This window comes from Felis catus, chromosome F1, assembly GCF_018350175.1.
Source record: "Felis catus isolate Fca126 chromosome F1, F.catus_Fca126_mat1.0, whole genome shotgun sequence".
NCBI lineage: Eukaryota > Metazoa > Chordata > Mammalia > Carnivora > Felidae > Felis > Felis catus.
The window spans coordinates 3,496,503-3,516,464 of NC_058384.1; the positions used below are offsets into that span (position 1 = coordinate 3,496,503).

General features: G+C 41.1%; 1 protein-coding gene across 2 annotated transcripts in view; it reads right to left on the reverse strand.

Moving 5' to 3' along the window:
• CNST (consortin, connexin sorting protein) overlaps positions 1–19,962 on the reverse strand; it is a 116,250-nt gene that overhangs the window by 15,328 nt on the left and 80,960 nt on the right. For both annotated transcript variants that reach the window (XM_019821479.2, XM_011290828.3), the window contains 6 exons: positions 19,080–19,110; positions 17,137–17,223; positions 16,563–16,677; positions 13,900–13,921; positions 13,626–13,722; positions 3,205–4,052 (listed from right to left, as the gene is read on the reverse strand). In XM_019821479.2, coding sequence (XP_019677038.2) covers positions 3,205–4,052; positions 13,626–13,722; positions 13,900–13,921; positions 16,563–16,677; positions 17,137–17,223; positions 19,080–19,110 — 1,200 coding nt within the window. The remainder of the gene's footprint in view (positions 1–3,204; positions 4,053–13,625; positions 13,723–13,899; positions 13,922–16,562; positions 16,678–17,136; positions 17,224–19,079; positions 19,111–19,962) is intronic.

The following is a 19,962-nucleotide window of genomic DNA, read 5'->3' on the forward strand; positions in this document are numbered from 1 at the left end:
AAAAAAAATCATGTTCTCACAAAAGTATGGAAACATGAAAAATATTTAAAAAACAATTTGGGGGGCGCCTGAGTGGCGCAGTCGGTTAAGCGTCCGACTTCAGCCAGGTCACGATCTCGCGGTCCGTGAGTTCGAGCCCCGCGTTGGGCTCTGGGCTGATGGCTCGGAGCCTGGAGCCTGTTTCCGATTCTGTGTCGCCCTCTCTCTCTGCCCCTCCCCCGTTCATGCTCTGTCTCTCTCTGTCCCCCCAAAAATAAATAAACGTTGAAAAAATAAAAAAATAAAAAACAATTTGGGTAAAATTACCCAAGTAAGCCGCCAAAAGATGAAACCACAAGTTCATCTGATTCTTCACTGTATCCTCAGCATGTGACTCACAGTAGATATCCTTAATAGAATTCTCCTGAGAGCACGAAATGGTGTTTGGATTAAAAAGAAGTTTGTACTGGGGAGCTTGGGTGGCTCAGCTGGTTAAACTTCTGACTCTTGATTTCAGTTCAGGTCATATCTCACAGTTCATGGGATCAAGCCCCTCATCAGGCACACAGCCTGCTTGGAATTCTCTCTCCCTCCCTCTCTCTCTCTGCCCCTCCCCACTTGTGCACATGCTCTCTTGTTCTCTGTCTCCATCCCCCCTCTCAAAATAAATAAACTTAGAAAAAATTAAAAAGAAGTTTTGAAATTTTAAAAACTCTTCCTGACACAGTAAGGCAGAATGTATTAAAGTCTGTTCCTCAGAATGGAGAAGAAAGTATTCAGAATCATCACAGGACTGCAAATTAGTTCTGTTAATTGTACATAGCTTTTGAGCTTCTTGAAACAGCACAACGTAACAACAGAATTTTAGGAAAGGGAACCATCGCGTATTAAAAATAACTTCACAGGGAAGACAACTTTAAGATGTAAATAGTTTCCGCCATCCACCAGGTGTTACCTACGTAGGAAAACAAACATTATGAATTTGAGGAAGGAACACCCCACTCGGTTGTAAAACAACGTGAATTCAACCGTAACCCCCACTGTAATTGTTCTATAAGCGGGGGAGACACAACAGGGGCGCTCTGACCCTTCTTCACTATTTATTCCTGAAGATGTACTAGATCATCCGTCTTTTCCCCACAGGGTCATCTTGACTACTGTCATGAAAAGCAGCAGTCAGAGAAGGGTGACCTTTCGGCATTCTGGTTAGATTTGAATAGGGGTGTGACTTCCGTTTTGATAGTTCCCTGTATCAGAAGCCTGGTGAAATAAACAAGGGGAGGAATACTGGGTCCAGTGCTGTACTACTAGCTCTATTTAATTCTATTTCAATGAAGACTTTTTTTTTTAAGCTTTTTTTTTTTTTTGTAACTAATCTCTACATCCAGCGTGGGCTTGAACTCACAACTCTGAAATCAAGAGCTGCACACTCCACCGGCTGAGCCGGCCGGGTGCCCCTCTAGTTCATTTTTTTTAACTTTAAGAAATATATAACTGCAATTGTAATATATTCAAGTGTAATATGTAACTGCAGTTTCAACAATTCAGTGGCATTAATTACACTCGCAATGTGTGCAACCACTACCAGTAGCTACTTCTAAAATTTTCTAAAATTTTTATCGACTCAAACAGAACTCTGCACTCATTAAGCACTATTAAATAATTTCAAGAGAAAATTAACAAGAAAGAACCACAGTTTATAGAGGACTGACTGTAAATGTAATAAAAAGATAAATAAAAGAAATGAATGAATACTGGACCAAGTGCTTTACTAGTCTGTCTAATTCTGTGAAGAAAAAATTAAGAATAGTTGATGGGAAATGGACTAGAAGTGGCAACAAAGGAAGCCCAGTAATGTAACAGCTAATTATCTTGGAAAGCTTTCGCCGGCTTCCATTTTCGTGAGTACTTCGTCGCCTACTCTGGCTCTGTTGCTTTTCCATTTTCTACTTACAAGTTCTCCTTCCTCCCCCCAGTGATGATGCAGAATTAGAAAACAATGGATATAAATGGGACTCATGGGACTCAAAAGGTTACTTGGAAAAAAATATATAAGAATAAAAAGAAAAGCAGTTAGTATCCTAATTTTCAGAGGAGGAAACAGAGCTTAGAGAGGTGAACAGTAACTCTGGAGGCTGGTAGCTAGTGGGGTCCATCTCTGACCCACAGCTGACTATAAGACTCCGCTCTTTCCTCGTAGGGGGCCACCCTCCTGAGGGGCTTCGGTTTGGGTATGGCTTTATTGATCTCTTGAGCTTTAAAAAAATGGTACTATCAAACAAAGGAGAATGGTCACCTTGATCCTCTCCACCATTTTTTTGTTTGTTTTGTTTTGACCAGCTTCATGACTGTTTGGGGAAACTTTGAAACTCTGGATTATTTATAACATTTGGCTTTAGCCAAGTAGCAAGTATTAAGTTTGTTCAGACCTACAGCTTATAAACGAATACAATCAGAGAGAGAAGATTCACAACATACAACTTAATGGCTTAAAAATCTATCCAGTATCTCCTTGTCTTCTTGTATTTTAAAATGTTTCCTTTAGGGGCGCCTGGGTGGCTCAGTCGGTTAAGCATCCGACTTCGGCTCAGGTCATGATCTCGTTTGTGGCTTGTGGGTTCAAGCCCCGTATCGGGCTCTGTGCTGACAGCTTGGGGCCTGGAGCCTGCTTCGGATTTTATGTCTCCCTCTCTCTCTCTCTGCCCCTCCCTGGCTGGTACTCTGTCTCTGTCTCTCTCTCAAAAATAAGTAAATATTAAAAAAATTTTTTTAAATGTTTCCTTTGTTCTGCTGTATTGTTTTATAGAATTAAAAAAATATATTAATAATAAGAAGAAATAGTATGTATTTTATCTTCTAGGTGTCTGAGGAAAAAAGATGAGATTTCCTTACAAGATTGTAACGAATCTTGTTTTGATCATAATTGCCAGAATTGTCAAATAAAAGCCACAGCAGTGTAAATAACGGTGTTCATAATGCTTACTGTACCCGGAGGCATGCAATACACTAAGTTCCTGAAGTATAAACATCGCGATCAGAAGTCATTTTATTCGACCCATACAGAAAAATTAAAACTACTAATTATTAAAAGTTTACGTTGAGTCCATTCTCCTCTCATGTCTGAAACCAGGGAAAATTTCCCCAAACCAGGCACTGTTTAGCATAGATGTGCGTCTGAAATTTCATTTGACTTTTCACTGTGCTTCTGTTAAATGCCAAACTTACCTCTGCAATCTCTATCCTCTTTGCGAGATCATCAAGGGAAAGACAGCTCTCGTCAGAAGGCAGATTCTCCTGCAGGCTGTAGGAGGCTTCCTCAGGAGAAAGATCTGGAAGGAGGTCTGAGTCTTCCTCTTGGTCTTCACACGACAGGGCGTCTTCGGTATCTTCCAAGCATCCTTGTAGGAGGCTGTTCAAATAGTCTTCGGTTTCTTTGCTGACTCGGTCGTCGGCAGCCCCCCCTCCCTCTGGATGCCCTGCGCTTAAGTCGGATACCCCAGTGCTCTCACCAAGTACACTCTGGGAGCGCTCTGAGCCGGCCGGCCCCTGTGGGGATTTTCCATCGCTGTCTGTGAGATCAGGTTGCTGCGGCTCATCTAATTCACTGTTTTCCAGCCGGTCCGTGGGCAACGCCTCAGAAGCATCCTTAAGTGGCAAACGGAGCTCCTTTCTCTGAGTCTGTGAATACCTTCCCTCGGAACTCAACGCAGGTGGTGTGAGGTCAGAGCCTGGGAAGACCGAGGGCTCGATCATCGACTCGCTGGGAAGCGACGCTCCGGGGTCCGCGGCGGGGCCTTCTATTTTGGCCGCATCTCGGCAGGCGACCGTCTGAGCCGGCTGCAGGCGGCTGTCACCCTGGCGGGCGTCCTCAGACCTGCTCCCGGCCGCCCCCAGGGGCTGGGCGCGCAGCTCCAGGGCGGCCTGGGCGCGGCAGAGCGGCTCCGCCGCCGTGTGGTCCTTGCCTGCAGTTACCAGAAGGCTCCAGGCATCCGCCTGCCTGTCCATCTGATTACAGCAGCCGCCGCTCTCCGGGCTTGCTCTCCTGGGCTCCCTGCCAAGACAAGTTTCACTCTCTGCAGACGAAGAAAAAACAAGTTGTTTCAAGGTTCAAAACAACACTTTGCACGGGGTGGAAGAGAAAGGACGTACGAGTAGTACGTGTGACACGACACAATTCTACACCTCTCCAATGGGAGCTGCGTCTGCTGGAATTAACGGGTGTCCTTAGACACAGGAAATACCCCAAGTAGTCAGTGAGTGACCCTTTACATACAGAAATTAACAGAGATTGTTCAAAAAATGTTAAGAATATGAACAAATAACTTAGTCTCCATGATTATCGAAAAAGCCCCTTTTCAAAGGTATTTTTCTGAACTTTACTGGCTCTATTTCCTCTCATATTCAACTTATGTTTGTACATTAGATTTATACTGTTATTTGTATTGGCTTTTCGGTGTTAAACACTACCCACCATGGAAGAGGTTCAGTTCGGTTCTTTCTGTTCCTTTCCCCTAAAGATATATAATCTGCCCCCTCTGGCTCTAGTTTCCCGCTACAGCGCAACACAATTCTGGAGCAAATCAATACTCACATGTTCACACTGCTATGGCTTTGTAAATATTATTCACAACCTACCCACACTGTGCACTGTGATACATTTTCCTTTCTCATTTCCGGTTTATTGTGCTTGGTGATAACTGCCTCATTCCTTCAGTTAAAAAAAAAAGGGGGGGGTGTCTGGGTGGCTCAGTCGGTTAAGCGTCTGACCCTTGATTTTGGCCCAGGTTGTGAGCTCACAGTTCATGAGTTCGAGCCCCGTGCCGGGCTCTGCGCTGACAGCTTGGAGTCTCTCGCTCCCTCTCTCTGCCCCTCCCCTGCTAATGGGCACATGCTCTCTCTCTCAAAATAAGAAACTTAAAAAACCCCACAACATATCCTTTGTGAGGTACCTGGCTGGCTCAGTTGGTGGAGCATCCAACTCCTGTTCTTGGGGTTGTGAGTTTGAGCCCCACGTTAGGTGTAGAGATTACTTAAAAAAATTTTAAAAAATCTTAAAAACCCCCCACAACATATTTTTTTTTTTTTCAACGTTTATTTATTTTTGGGACAGAGAGAGACAGAGCATGAACAGGGGAGGGGCAGAGAGAGAGGGAGACACAGAATCGGAAAGAGGCTCCAGGCTCCGAGCCATCAGCCCAGAGCCTGACGCGGGGCTCGAACTCACGGACCGGGAGATCGTGACCTGGCTGAAGTCGGACGCTTAACCGACTGCGCCACCCAGGCGCCCCCCCACAACATATTCTTGAGCCCCTAACCAGGACGGCTTTCTAGGCCTGCTACACAGGCCTCCTCCTGGAATCCCCTCTGGCTGTGTTGGGAACACTGTTTCTGAATCCCAGGTCTTCCTCTTTGTTTATTCTGTTGACATTTTTTTACGGTCCATGGAAGGTAAACTTAAGATTGTTCACATCTGAAAGTCTTTATTCCTTCACCCCTGACTAAAACTTTGGTTGGGTTGAGTTTTCTACATTGGAAGTCATTCCCTCTCACAGCTGTGAAGGCACTGCTGTGCCGTGTTGAGCGCTTGGTAGGGTCATAGAGTCTCTCTGCCAATGTGAATACCAGTCCCTGTCACCTACACGCTCTTCCTTGAAGATTTGGTTGTTTTTCTTTACGTCTGGTGCCCTGAAGCTTCGTGAAATTTCTCTTTCTTTGTGTTGGGTGCTTGGTGAGACTTTCAACCTGGAAACTCATGACCTTCAATTCTGGGAATTTTCTTATAAAATTTTCTTAATCATTTGTCCCCTATTGCTTTCTTTTTCTTAAGTTTATTTATTTTGAGAGAGAGAGGTGGGGGGTGGGGAGAGCAGAATGAGCAGGGGAGGGGCAGACACAGAGGGAGAGAATCCCAAGCAGGTTCTGTGCTGTCAGCACACGGAACCCAGAGCCCGATGCGGGGCTTGAGCTCGTGAATCTTGAGATCAGGACCTGAGCCAAAATCAAGAGTTGATGCTCAACGGACTGGGCCACCCAGGCGCCCCACCCCTCCAGAAGGCCTGTATTGGGATTCGGGCCTCTCAGACTCACCGTCTCTACCTTTTCTGCCACACCACTCCTCTCTCTGCCTCTGGACTTTCAGGGATGCTGCCTCAATTCTAACCTTCCACCTCTTCTAATTAATTTTTCCTTGTGGTCATCACATCTTTTAATTTCTAAGAATGTTTTAATTCTCTGAATGTTCTTTTTTAAAAAACAGCTCATTCTTATTTTCATATATACAATACCCTAACTTGTGACACTGTTCATTCATTTTTTAAAAGGTTTTCATCTGTTCTCTCCATTCTGTTTCCTTTGAGCTGCTTTCGGTTTGTCGGCTGACTTGGCTTCTGTCTTTCCTATCCGAGGCGACAAGCAGCTCTGTGCTTAAAGGCAAGTCTTCTCCAGGAGTTGGTCCTCAGTGTGGGACAAAGAGAGTCTAGGCCGTTCGCTGGAAGGCCTTCAATGTGAGTATCTGGAGGTTTTATCTCTTGGACAGGCAGTTGGTTTCCCCCAGAGGAAGCAAGAGACCAGCCGGCCACAGTTCTAGATACAAACTGCAGAAGGCAGGCTAAGGTGCTTGCCATTCGGGGGATAAGATCTTCATTCCATCCTCATTTTCTGTAGAATACCCTTCCTTGAGTTGTGCCTCATCCAAGTCCACATTGCCTCTAGTTCAGGTGCTCTAAGAAATAAACCTCAGCTTCCCGCTTGGCAGAAAGGACATATAAACATCTAAGTGTTTCCTGTATAGTCTTCTGGCCCAACCTCCTATTGCCAGCCCAACCCTGTATGCTTGATCCTAGAGACACCTCCATGTTTCCCATTCCCAAATCCTTCCAGGTGGAACTCAACATTCTCTCTGTAGACACTCAGTTATCCACCTTCTCTGGTGTAATAAGCCAGTTGCCATCCATCCACTTGCTTTGCAGCTTCCAGAACTTTCTGGATGTCACATCTACTGCTGCTGCTTCCTCACTGATTCGGTCACTGTGGGTTTCTGGGTTAAGAATTCCTTTCTGGGGTGCCTAGGTGGCACAGTTGGTTAAGTGTCTGACGTCAGCTCAGGTCATGATCTCACGGTTCGTGGGTTGGAGCCCCACGCTGGGCTCTGTGCTGACAGCTCATAGTCTGAAGCCTGGTTCAGATTCTGTGTCTCTCCCCCACTCTCTCTCTCAAAAAAAAAAAAAAAAAAAAAAAAAAAAAAAATCCCTGACATTTCAGTGGTGTTCCAAGAAAAAGTGAAGGTAAGTGTTTGATCCACTATGTTTAATAAAAAATATTTTCCAGGGGGGCCTAGGTGGCTCAGTCGGTTGAGTGTCTGACTTTGGTTCAGGTCATGATCTCACGGTTTATGAGTTTGAGCCCCACGTCGGGCTCTGTGCGGACAGCTCAGAACCTGGAACCTGCTTCAGATTCTGTGTCTCCCTCTCTCTCTCTGCCCCTCCCCCGCTCGTGCTCTGTGTCTCTCTCTCTCAAAAATAAACATAAAAAAAAAAAGAATTGTAAAAATAAATAAATAAAAATATTTTCTGAATTTTTGACAAGTATGCATTCTAGTATACACTTATTATTGTTAATGTTTGCGTTAACACTTAGCACGAAGTTCTGTTACACGGTGCTCCTGAACTCAAGGATCTGGTGAGGTAAGCCTGTCACTCCTTACTGCATTCACTTCACACCTACCAGTAAGAACTCTGATGAAATAAAAATGGAATTATAGCTGAGTGCATGACAGATGCTTCATACGTAATGAATTAAAGAGGTATTTCTAAAATGAGAAGTTAGACTTAACCTAAGTTCTAATACATAATCTCAGAAATGTCCACGTCTCTGAGTTACCCTTTCCCCAATGAGTTCTTTCTCTCTTTCTTTGAAGTTTTATTTATTTTTTTTTAAGGAATCTCTACACTCAATGCGGGGCTCAAACTCAGGACTTGAGATCAAGAGTCTCGAGTTCTTCTGAATGAGCCAGCTAGGCAACCCTCCCGTGAATTCTCTTTAGGGTTAAAATCCCCCCCGCAATTCATGATAATAAGAGTAAAACATGCATGAATTAGCACATCTTATACTTTCTGAATACTTTATTAATTAACTTTAAGTACAAACATTTGAGTGGTATCAGGATTGAAGAAGTTTTCACAGGCTACTAAAAAAAATAAACTAAGTATGAAATGTTGATAATGTACAGCTTCTACAGAAGCGAATTCAAAACTAAAAATGTACATACCCAGTCATCTGGGAAAAGCAAATTAAAACCACAATGATATTCATATCCACTAAAATGACTCACATAAAAAAGACTGACAACATTAAATGTCAGCAAGGATGTGGTGCTACTGGAATTCTCATATACCGCTGGGGGGCTATAAAATGGTATAAACGGCAGACAGCTTGGCAGTTTCTTTTAGGACTAAACATGTACCTTCCCTATGACCAGCAATTCCACCCTCAATTCTTTAACCAAGAGAAATGAAAACATATATCCACAAAAAGACTTAAAGACTTTCTAGAAGTTTTAATCATGATACCCCCAACCTGGAAACAACCCGAATGACTGCCAACAGTCAAAGGGATAAGCAAATTGTGGCACAAAGAGCAGAATACCACTCGGCAATGAAAAGTAATGGACTAGTCAGTCATACATAGTACGGTGACTCTGAAAAACAGTATGCTGATAAATTCTATTTATATCAAATTCTAAAGGAGGGAAAACCCACCAATAATAACAGGAAGCAATGGGTTGCCTGGGACTAGAGGTGGGAGGGACTAACAGTAAAAGAGGATTGGAAGGAAGATTCTGGAGTGATGAATATGTGCTACATCTTGATTGGGGTAGTAGTTACATGAGTATACACAGTTGTAGAAACTCCTTAAATTGCACACTTAAAATGGGTATATTTTTATTGCATGGAAATTGTACCTCAATGAAGTTGATAAAAGATGAGAAGGGAAAGATAAGTATAAATTTTTTTTTCAATGTTTTTATTTATTTTTGGGACAGAGAGAGACAGAGCATGAACGGGGGAGGGGCAGAGAGAGAGGGAGACACAGAATCGGAAACAGGCTCCAGGCTCCGAGCCATCAGCCCGGAGCCTGACGCGGGGCTCGAACTCACGGACCGCGAGATCGTGACCTGGCTGAAGTCGGACGCTTAACCGACTGCGCCACCCAGGCGCCCCTGGAAAGATAAGTATAAAACTCAGGATGGGGGCGCCTGGGTGGTTCAGTCGGTTGACCATCTGACTCTTGAATTCAGCTCAGCTCATCATCTCATGCTTTGTGGGAATGAGCCCCGCATCTGGCTCTGCACTGGCAGCACGAAGCCTGCTTGGGATTCTCTTTCTGCCCCTCTACCCACCCCTGCTCCTCCTACGCACACACACTCTCTTTCTCTCAAAATAAGTAAGTAAACATTAACAAAAACAACTCAGGATGGTAATTTTCTCAGAGGTGGGGTAAAAGCAGGAGACAGAACAGACAAGAACACAAAGGTACTCGTAACAGAAATGACAGTAATTTAATCCTTAGTTGGGCATTACGTTTACAGGTCCTCATTTTGTTCTCATGTATTATGTAATGAATGTTATTTTTTACATATAAAATACTGCTTGATAAAAATAAAGAAAATATAAAATTAATAAAAATGCAGCGACTTTAGGGTCAGAAAACCAGGATCTAGCTTTGGGTTCTAATGAATTCTATTCCTGGATAACTCACTTCCTTGAGTTTCTTAAAAATGACTCAGCCTAACTTATATTGGTTGGTAAGAGGAACAGATGAAATAATACACATAAAACTATTTTGAAAATATAAAATACTATGTAAATTACTTGAAGACATAATAATGGCGATTAATTATAAAAGTATGAATAACAGAACATTAACAGAACACCAGTGGCAGGGGCAGTGCTAACATGGGAAGGAAGGAGGAGGAGGAGAAAGACTAGTGTGCATATATGGAGTTCTTACCTTGTGCAGGTACTGTTCTAAACTCTTAACATTAAATGACTACTTAAAATTTTTTTTTAATTTTTTTTCAATGTTTTTATTTATTTTTGGGACAGAGAGAGACAGAGCATGAACGGGGGAGGGGCAGAGAGAGAGAGAGACACAGAATCGGAAACAGGCTCCAGGCTCTGAGCCATCAGCCCAGAGCCTGACACGGGGCTCGAACTCACGGACCGCGAGATCGTGACCTGGCTGAAGTCGGACGCTTAACCGACTGCGCCACCCAGGCGCCCCTTAAAATTTTTTTTTAATGTTTATTTATTTTTGAGAGAGAGAGAGGCAGAGCATGAGTGGGGGAGGGGCAGAGAGAGAGGGAGTCACAGAATCTGAAGCAGGCTCCAGGCTCTGAGCTGTCAGCACAGAGTCCCACATGGGGCTAGAACTCATGGACCATGAGATCACGACCTGAGCCAAAGCCAGATGCTCAACTGACTGAGCCACCCAGGCTCCCCATGAAATGACTACTTTAATCCATATAAGAATCCTATGATGTTAAGTACTATTCGTGTCCACATTGTGGAGTTGAGGAAAGGGAGGCCCAGAGAAATTAGGCAACTTGCCTAAGACCACGCAGTTTTAAGTGGTGGAGACAAGATTCAAACCAGACAAATCTGGCTCCAGAAACAATGTCTTTAACCACTACACAAAAAAATTGCAAGAGCAAGGAATATGGAGAAAAAGAAAAGGGAAACAAACGTCTACATGGTACTATATGTTGGATGCTGTTAAAAATGAGGAATATGAGGTAAAACAAAAATATCTTTAACACCAATCATTTATTTTAATTTTTTAATTAAAAAAATTTTTTTAGCAGGTTTTCCTCCCAGCATGGAGCCCAGTGTAGGACTTAAATTCATGACCCTGAGATCAAGACCTGAGATGAGATCAAGAGTTGGGCCTTCACTGACTGAGCCACCAAGGAGTGTCAAATACCAATCATTTAAAGGATTATTTTCATATTTCTCTTTTTCTTACGTTCTTACATTTCTGTGCATTTATTCAGAAAATAACCAATCTGAGGAAACCAGTTCTGGGAAAGGGGACATGATTCTTTAAAAGATACTGTTTCATCAGACTTGGCAAGATTTCTCTGCCCAGAATTTCCTGCATACCTTCCTCATAAGATGGAGGTCAGTGAGATGCCCGTGCTGTGGAAGCCTTTGGGAATGCATACAACTTACTCAGCGGAAGGCTGCTGTGTTCAGTCAGGAACCAGAAGACCCAGGTTCCAGACGTGAATCAAAGCACAAGCAAGCTACTTAAATGTGGAAGCTCAGCGTCTCCTCATCTGTACACCACGTTATCTCCCAGCAGATGCCGCTACAAGGAGTGCTGAGCTTGACCTGTGCAGCAACCAGTACTAACTGGTCAAGTCAATCAGCCAGTAACACCACTGTTCCCAGACAACGGGCCATGGAGACGCATCCACATCCAAACTGGGTGCTACTTGTGAATTTCTCCTCTTTAAGATCTTTATAAAGCGCATTGTACTGTGCTTTCCCATACAAAAATGACTGGAAAAGAGACAGCTACTGTGGTAGATAGTATGGAGGTTCCTCAAAAAATTATAAATAGAATTACCATATGATCCAACAATTCCACCACTGGGTGTTTACCCAAACAAAATGAAAACACTAATTTGAAAAGATGTGCACTTCTACGTTTATCACAGCATTCTTTACAATAGCCAAGATACAGAAGGAACCCAAGTGTCCACTGATAGACGAATGGATAAAGAAGATGTGGTCTACGTACACAAGGGAATATTACTCTGCCAGAAAAAGAACGAGACCTTGCCATTTGCAATAACATGGATGGACCCAGAAGGTATTGTGCTCAATGAAACAAGTCAGACTGAGAAACACAAAACCATGATTTCACTCACATGCAGAATCTAAAAAAACAAAAACAAATGAATAAACAGACAAAAAGCAGAATCAGACCTATTAAATACAGAGAATAATCTGGTGGTTGTCAAAGGGGAGGACGGTGGGAGGTGGTGCAAAATGGGTGAAGGGGAGTGAGACACACAGGCTTCCAGTTACGGAATGAAGAAGTCAAAGGAATAAAAGGTACAACACAGGGAACATCGTCAATGGTACTGTAACAGTATTGTATGGTGACGCATGGTAGCTAGACTTGTGGCGAGCATAGCATAATGTACAGAATTGTTGAATCAGTATGTTGTACACCTGAAACTAATGTAACATTTTTGTCAAGTATACTCAAAAAAAAAAATCAGGTACTTACTTGTAGGATTTTTTTTTTCTTTTAAAGATCAGGGATGAAAAGTAGAAAGAGAAATTTGCATTTAAAAATGCAAAATATAAGGGGCTCCTGGGTGGCTCAGTTGGTTAAGCATCCGACTCTTGGTTTCAGCCCGGGTCATGATTTGGCAGTTTCGTGGGTTCAAGCCCTGCACTGGGCTCTGCGCAGGCAGCACGGAGCCTGCTTGGGGTTCTCTCTCTCCCTCTCTCTCTCCCTCTGCCCCTCCCCCGCTTACTCCCTCTCTCTCTCTCTCTCTCTCTCTCAAAAAATCAATAAACTTAAAATAATTTTTTTTAAAAAACAAAAATGCAAAGTATAAAATAAAATTTTATTTGGAGAAAGATCTAATTCCTTAAAAAAAAAAAAAAGAAGAGACAGGAAGAACAGAGTGTGTAGTAGGAATGACCTAAGGCAATATCCCAAATTCCTGTCATGAAGAATAGGGGGTAAAGATGTAGGGGGGGAAAAGGCTTGTAAAGAGAGAAAGGCAAATTCAATTGAAGGCATCCTCCCCCCCCTCAGTCCTCCCCCTCCTCTCCACCTCCTCCTCCTCCTCCCCCTCCTCCTCCTCCTCCTATGTCTTCAGGCAACTCAGTCAAAACACCTGATGCTGCCTGTTTACAAGCAGGGCTCTCAGGTCCAGGGACATAAAGCCTCAGAGTAGAAGTCAGTACTAAAATCGTATTTCAGGAAAAATAAACACCCAAAAGTGTATTTATTTATCTTTATTTTCTGAAGTTTCTATAGTGTACATCCATTAGTACTGTAAGAAAGAGTTTCTGAAAATCTTTAAACTTTGGGCATAAGACACGAAGTGGTATAAAATATATCATAAATACTTCAAAAATGTACACGTGCGAGTTAAAGTACACCATGTGTTAGAAAATACAAAAAGGAAGAGAATAAATTGCTATAGATGAATTACCAAGAAACAAGACTTCTTAAAATATATAGATTTACAGCACAAATTCCTGGTAAAGTCTCTATAATAATTGCTGGTTTTTAAACAAAAAAGGGTGTGCAAATATGCCAAAACTAATTCTGTTTCAGAGCATTTCTGTACAGTTTTGTCAGTCTGTTAGATATATATAGCTACCTACTGAACACACGGAAATAAGTTTGTTTTTATAAGAATTTAGATGTTATAATTTCTACTACTAGGCATCTAAAAATAGAGTTACACAATATAAAAAAAATTTTGCTTTGCAATTTGTCTGGTAGGAGAGGTATACGCATGCAAAAAAATGTAAATGCAAAAACAGTCCTTGTAACACTTGTAAAATGTAAGAGGCAGGCGTTTCTTACGCCCCTCTCTAAATGTGAAAACATACCCGGCTCTTTGGCTGTGGTTCCTCTTTCATTTGGATCTTCAGAAACTATTAATGGCGTAAAGCATTTCCTTCCCAGAGGCTTATCTACGGCTGCTATCTAAAAAGTTAAAAAACAAAATAAAACAAAAAAAACTTTTGGGGAAACTGCTGCATTAAATTAGAAATCTGAAAATAATTTGAGAACCGTTTCATTATTTCCTAAAACAGTCCATACAACAGACATAGGACACTTAACATTTTTTCCATCGATATTTTCAAGGAAACTGTCTCTTACCTTATGTTTGGACAAAACAGGACTGTAGAAGAAAAGAGAAAAAAAAAAGATTTTTGAAAAATTACAGCAGCAATATGCTTCCAAACAAATGTCACTGAAATGGCTGTAAAAATAAAATATAGCTTCTCCGGATTCTAAAATTAGTGCAGAACATTTCCACTGCTGACACATTACCACTGGTTCACACAGTTCAAAGGGCAGCTATATAATGTGGTAGCTCTTTAGATAACCAAATATTATTGAAAACCCCCAAAGAAGCTGAGATCCAGGGGAAAAAATGTCAACATTTTGCTAATAATATAAAGAGTATTTCACACACACATTTTTCAAATTTTAGTTTATGTCATTATGGTCTGAAATAGGTTATGATGAAAGATAATTTGATTGGCATTATCCATGGAAACAGGTAACAAAAAAAGTAATTTTGAAACATTATCTTTTAGGGAATACCAGAGATAACACAAAGGATATGTCCATGGAAAAGGTATGCACAAAAAGATAGCCATTTTATTCAAATACGCAAAAATCAGAAACAATCTGAATGTCTATTAACAATATAATGGATAGATGAGTTGCTACACATACAGCAAATCCACACAGGAATAAAACTGAGCAAATTACCATTAATATGCATCAACATGTAACTCAGACATAACATAACGATGGGCAAAGGCAGTTAATACAAAAATCTACATTCTGTATGATTACATTTATCAGAATCACAGAACAGGCAAATATACTGTTATAGAACTTAGACACTGGTTATTTTAGGGGGTGGGTACTGACTTGGTACCTGTATGAGGGAGCACCGTGAGGGGCTGGGCTATTTTGTATCTTGGTCAGAGTGTAGCTCCAGGGACATATATGTGTATGTAAAAACTCACAGAGCTTATGCACTTCATTGTATATGGAATTAAAAATTATTTATATTAAGAAATTTAGGAGTAACAATTTGGGGGGATTATTTACAGTTATAGCATAAACACATTGTGCCCATATTGTATTAAATAAACATTTGTTTTAAAATAATCAAAACATCTGGGGTGTCTGGGTGGCTCAGTCGGTTAAGCATCTGACTTCAGCTCGGGTCATGATTTCATGGTTCGTGGGTTTGAGTCCTGCATCAGGTTCTCTGCTGTCAGTGCAGAGCCTGCTTCAGATCCTCTGTCTCCCTCCATCCCTCCCTCACTATCTCTCTCTCTCTCTCAAAAATAAACAGTAAAAAAAAAAAAAAAAAAAAAAAAAAAGATTTAAATAATTAAAATATCTGCAACACATTAAAAACTATTAGTTCCATGGGAAAGGCAGGGAAAGTGTCTACACTGAATATTTTGAAAGTAAGAAAACAATCTCCTGGGGCACCTGGGTGGCGGTTAAGTGTCTGACTCTTGATATTGGCTCAGGTCATGATGTGACTCATGAGTTTGAACCCCATGTTGGGCTCTGCGCTGATAGTGCGGAGCCTGCTTGGGATTTTTTCCTCCCTTTCTCTCTGCCCACCACCCCCCACCCCGCCCCAATCCCCTGCTCGTATGCATGCATGCTCTCTCAAAATAAATAAACATTACAAAAAAAAAAAAAAAGGCAGACTGCCACATGCAGTGCCTCGTTAAAACAAACAAACAAACAACCCCCCCCCCTTTATCTATTTGTAAAGATTCCATTATTTTAAACCTCTATGAAGTTGAAAGTTGATCTATTTATAACATGCTAAGAAACTGGGTTATAATGCACAGTCCCTAAAAATACTGTTTCAAAGGTTCAAATTAACAGAAGGCAACTGTTACGATGAGAGGTGAATGAGCATCATTTCTGAATCCACAGTGATTCTTTAAAGGCTGATCTCCAAAATAATCAGACCCCCAAACAACCATCCGCTACCTGAGCTAAACAACAATTGCTTGGGTCTGTTGCATTATTAACAAACTGAGTTTCAGTTTACTCTGTGATTCTGGAGGAAAAGGATATAAAGTTATCAACAGAATGGAACCTTTCAGCTTCTGAATGGAGGACGTTGTGCATCTCAGAAATCTGCATTCGTTTGAAGACAGTCATGCCCTCTCACCTTGAGAATTTTGAGTCTTAAAATAATGATTTCAAAAAATATATGCAAGTGCTTTTTTATCACTACAATTTAGTTTTAAAAATCCAATTTGATACAAATAAAGCAATTTAAAATTATCTGGTAAATATAAAAAAATTATATGGCAAACGTAGCTTTCCTTCTGCAGTATTTTGGTTAAATATTGCACTGTTTTTGCTTCCCACTATTAGACAAATCTTACAGATTTTTTTTTTCTACAACATACAAACACTGGCAAACAACTACAATAAAAAAAATCCTAATACACGCTTTTTTTCCATTTGAATCACCTAATCTCTTAGCCAAAAAGAGACCAAAATTAGATGTTACATTTTACAATTTCTGATTAGAAGGTGCTTTGAACTTACGGAAAGTTGAACTTTTACAATGCTCAGGCTAAGAAATTGAGATAAAAGCTGAGAAAGAAACCTAATCGTTTCATTTTACCTGCTTTAATTTCTCCAGCTGAAAATATTAACAAAGAAATAAAGAATGGATCATGGATTTCAAATATTCAGTGCTACAATGCTTCTTCAATACTCTATTCCAACTCATTCTACACAAATACTGATGTACTTACTCTTGATGTGTTGTGCAAAATTTAGTAAGCCGTTCAAAATCTTCACCATTAAATCCTTTTTCTGAATTCCTTACAGATGTAATTGTATGTGGCTGTACAGTTTTCCATTTTGTTTCTAAATGTAAGATATTTGTTAATTACTGGCTATTACGAAACATATTTAGGAGGGCAAAAGTAGTTGACTAGTGTCACTGATAAAGATCACCATGCAAAATTATCTCCTCACACAACCCAAGTTAACACAGTTACAAATAGCTAAGTGATTACTTTTCGGTAGGAGTAAATACTATCCCAGAGACTAAATTAGCCAATAGGCCCTGCCAGGGGATCAGAAGAAATGCAGAGTTGTAAGTGTTCCTTTCTTGCCATTGATAGCAAAAGCAAAACACAAAGAGAGAAATTTTCTCACAGTGACCCGGACTTGTAGTAAAAACGCTACCTTCTTTGCAACATTAACTTGACTGTGGAAACATCTATTTCCTGATTTACAAAACCAGGTCAAATATGTTAAATGTCCAGATAGGAACATGCTAGATTACTGATAATTGCACATCCCATGTCAGTCCGTACTTACCCCACTCTTCTTGAATGGCAGAGAGGTTGGCGAGCAATTTCTCATGATACAGTCGTTCAAGCTGAATGAACTTCATTGCTTTCTCATCTGAATAGAAAATTTGAGGAAAATAGAAATCTGGACTCTTTACATTTAGCCTAATATCTTAAGAAGAATGTTCTATGGAAATTGGGAAATTTGGAGCTTACCAAAAAAACGAAAGGACTCTAAATATTTTTAGGTTTAAACAAATCTTATTAAGTAGGGTTTCCTGGTTTTGGAGTAGGTAAGTTTTCATACAGCGTGGGATGCCACAGCTATGTGGGCTCCTTTCCAGCAGCAAACAGAAACAAAAAGGTTTTAATGCTGAAGGAATGCCTGCTTGCGAATATATCTCTAGAAGAATCAATTAAAAGTAATGTAATTGGAAACAGCACCCACAGGGAATCCTAGAGTCTAAGTGTTTCCCATTTTTCCCCCTTAAATCACCTGTCAAGCAACTGTGCTACTAAGTCAGGTGTGTTCCTGATATCTACTCACCTTGACCCTCGACTTATTTCCCACCGAAGGCTTTTCTCCCACAACACCAAAGGGTTACACGCCTGAACAAGGACAGAGCACAACATTATAGGGGTCTTTTGTGGAAATTTACCCAACTGGCCAGAGGGATTCTCATAATTACGTGCGTGTACTCTTTTGTGGGATTTTCGTATAAACTTCCGCCTTCTCCATCCGTATCATGCATTTAGCATCATAGGAGGTCGTGATAAATTGTCCAGCTGTCTATCTTCCTTTGGGCCTTGTTCTAAATGTTGACCCAGAAAGAAGGAAGAGAAAAAACTCGCTGTTTAGCTTTTTGCCCTTCCCACGATAACCGAGGTTCATCCGCCGCCTAGGCGGGGGATCATCAAGTAGGCCAGGGGGAAGAGGGGCGATTCCATTTTCCATTTCCCTCTGCCCTAAAGTACACCAATGTTTCTCACACTTTACTGGACACAAACAGTATCTGGGAAACTTGCCAAAATGCATATTCCTGGGTTGGATCCCCGAAGCTCTGATCCTCAGGCCCCTAGATTTGCATACCAAGAAGCTCCCCGAGATGTGGGTGCTGGTCTTCAGTGCACTACGAAGTACTCACTATTTGGTTAGAAAAGCGTTCTAGCCGCATTTCCACCAGAATTAGATTTCCCGCACGCTTAGTCACGAACTGCCACCGTCTCAAGTTTCCACAGTTTGTCTGACAAGGGATAATAGCTGCTTCTCCCGCAGTCTGCTTAGAGACGTGGTAAAAGTCAACAAGGTTAGCAGGAGAAACACATCGCACAAATGGGGAAATACAGGTGAGTTTAGGGCACATTCTTTCTAGAGAGTAGATACTGGGCCATCCCTGAAAAAGAGAAGCCATTTATAAAAAGGCCAAGTGGAAAACTGGGGGAAGAAATGTTTCCGATAGAAAAGCTAAGCTCCCGCCTGGGCGGTCTCACTTGACAGCATCTATCCTGTTTCTATTACAAATGAAGAATTCGGTCTTCCTTCTGCAGCCAGAAGTTATAATAAGAAAGTCCTGAGATTTACCAGGTGTAGTATGGCCAAATGAATATCACTTGACTTGGACTTCTGTTTTAATTCAAAAGAAAGAAAATCCAATAGATTTTCAAATTATACTTTTCAGCAATGTGCTTCTCCCCCCCACCCCCTCCTAAACACGCAAATATTGATATTATGGTAAAATTGGGGCTTCTACATGTCAGGTCAAATTTGGGTGGTTCTAGAGAATTTTCTGGAGTAGCAGAAATTCTCTACATCTTGCTTTCTGAGGTGGTTACACGGGTGGACACAGCTGTTAAAACCCACTGAAAACAACAGATATAAACATGTTGTATGTAAGTCTCAATTTTAAAAACATGGGCAGTTCTCTATGAGTCAGTCTTATGAATTTCTTCCTGAAATTAAGAAAAGGATACAGTCTTCCTCCTGGAAATAGGACTCTGCTATCTGTCAAACAAACAAACAAACAAACAAACAAACACAGGAAATTAGATTCATATTTGGATGAAAAGGCAAACCTGGAAAACATCAAGACCTTGACACTCTCAGAGTGTCATCAAACTAAGAAAACTCTTATTCACCAGATGAGAAATCTGACTGTAGGCACAGGACACATTTCTGAAGTCACTTATCACAAGCAGAGTAAACAGAGATGTTCTTTGGTCTTTACACAACCTCTCTTCCTACTCTACTTCACATCAAAGCAAACTTCACCGATTTGTTAGAGTTTAGAAGAACTCTAACGAATGAGGAAAACGCTACAGGGGCTTGTAAAGATATAGGGCGAGGGAAAGAGTGACTATGTATTGTAAATCACAAAGTTAAAAGGCGTCAAGTCACATGAGACTCATGTGCATTTCACAAACTACCTCACGGGACACTGACTTTTGGTTCTCTTTCGATATTTCACAAAAAGCCAATAGTGCTAAACAGTTGAGCAACGATGGCTGGAATATATACAAAGTGCCACACAGTATAAAGGGCACTGGATGGGGGGTCCAGAGCCTCAGGATCTGGACCCAGTCGAGGCTGATCAGTTACCAGATTCATTCTAACGCATACTTCAACTGAAAAATTCTTGGCCTCTAAAAACGCGGGGATCTTTTATTTCTATCTTTATTTAGATATGGCATTAATAAATAGAACAGTAAAACTGAAAGTATTCACTGAGAAATATTTGCATAAACTGTTGCCATATTTAGAGTATTTCACATAAGTCCTTTACACTTGTAAAACCGTTTCATTCTTACTAAGTCTCTAGTTAAAAAAGGTGTTCCATTTATAGATCCCTATCTCCAT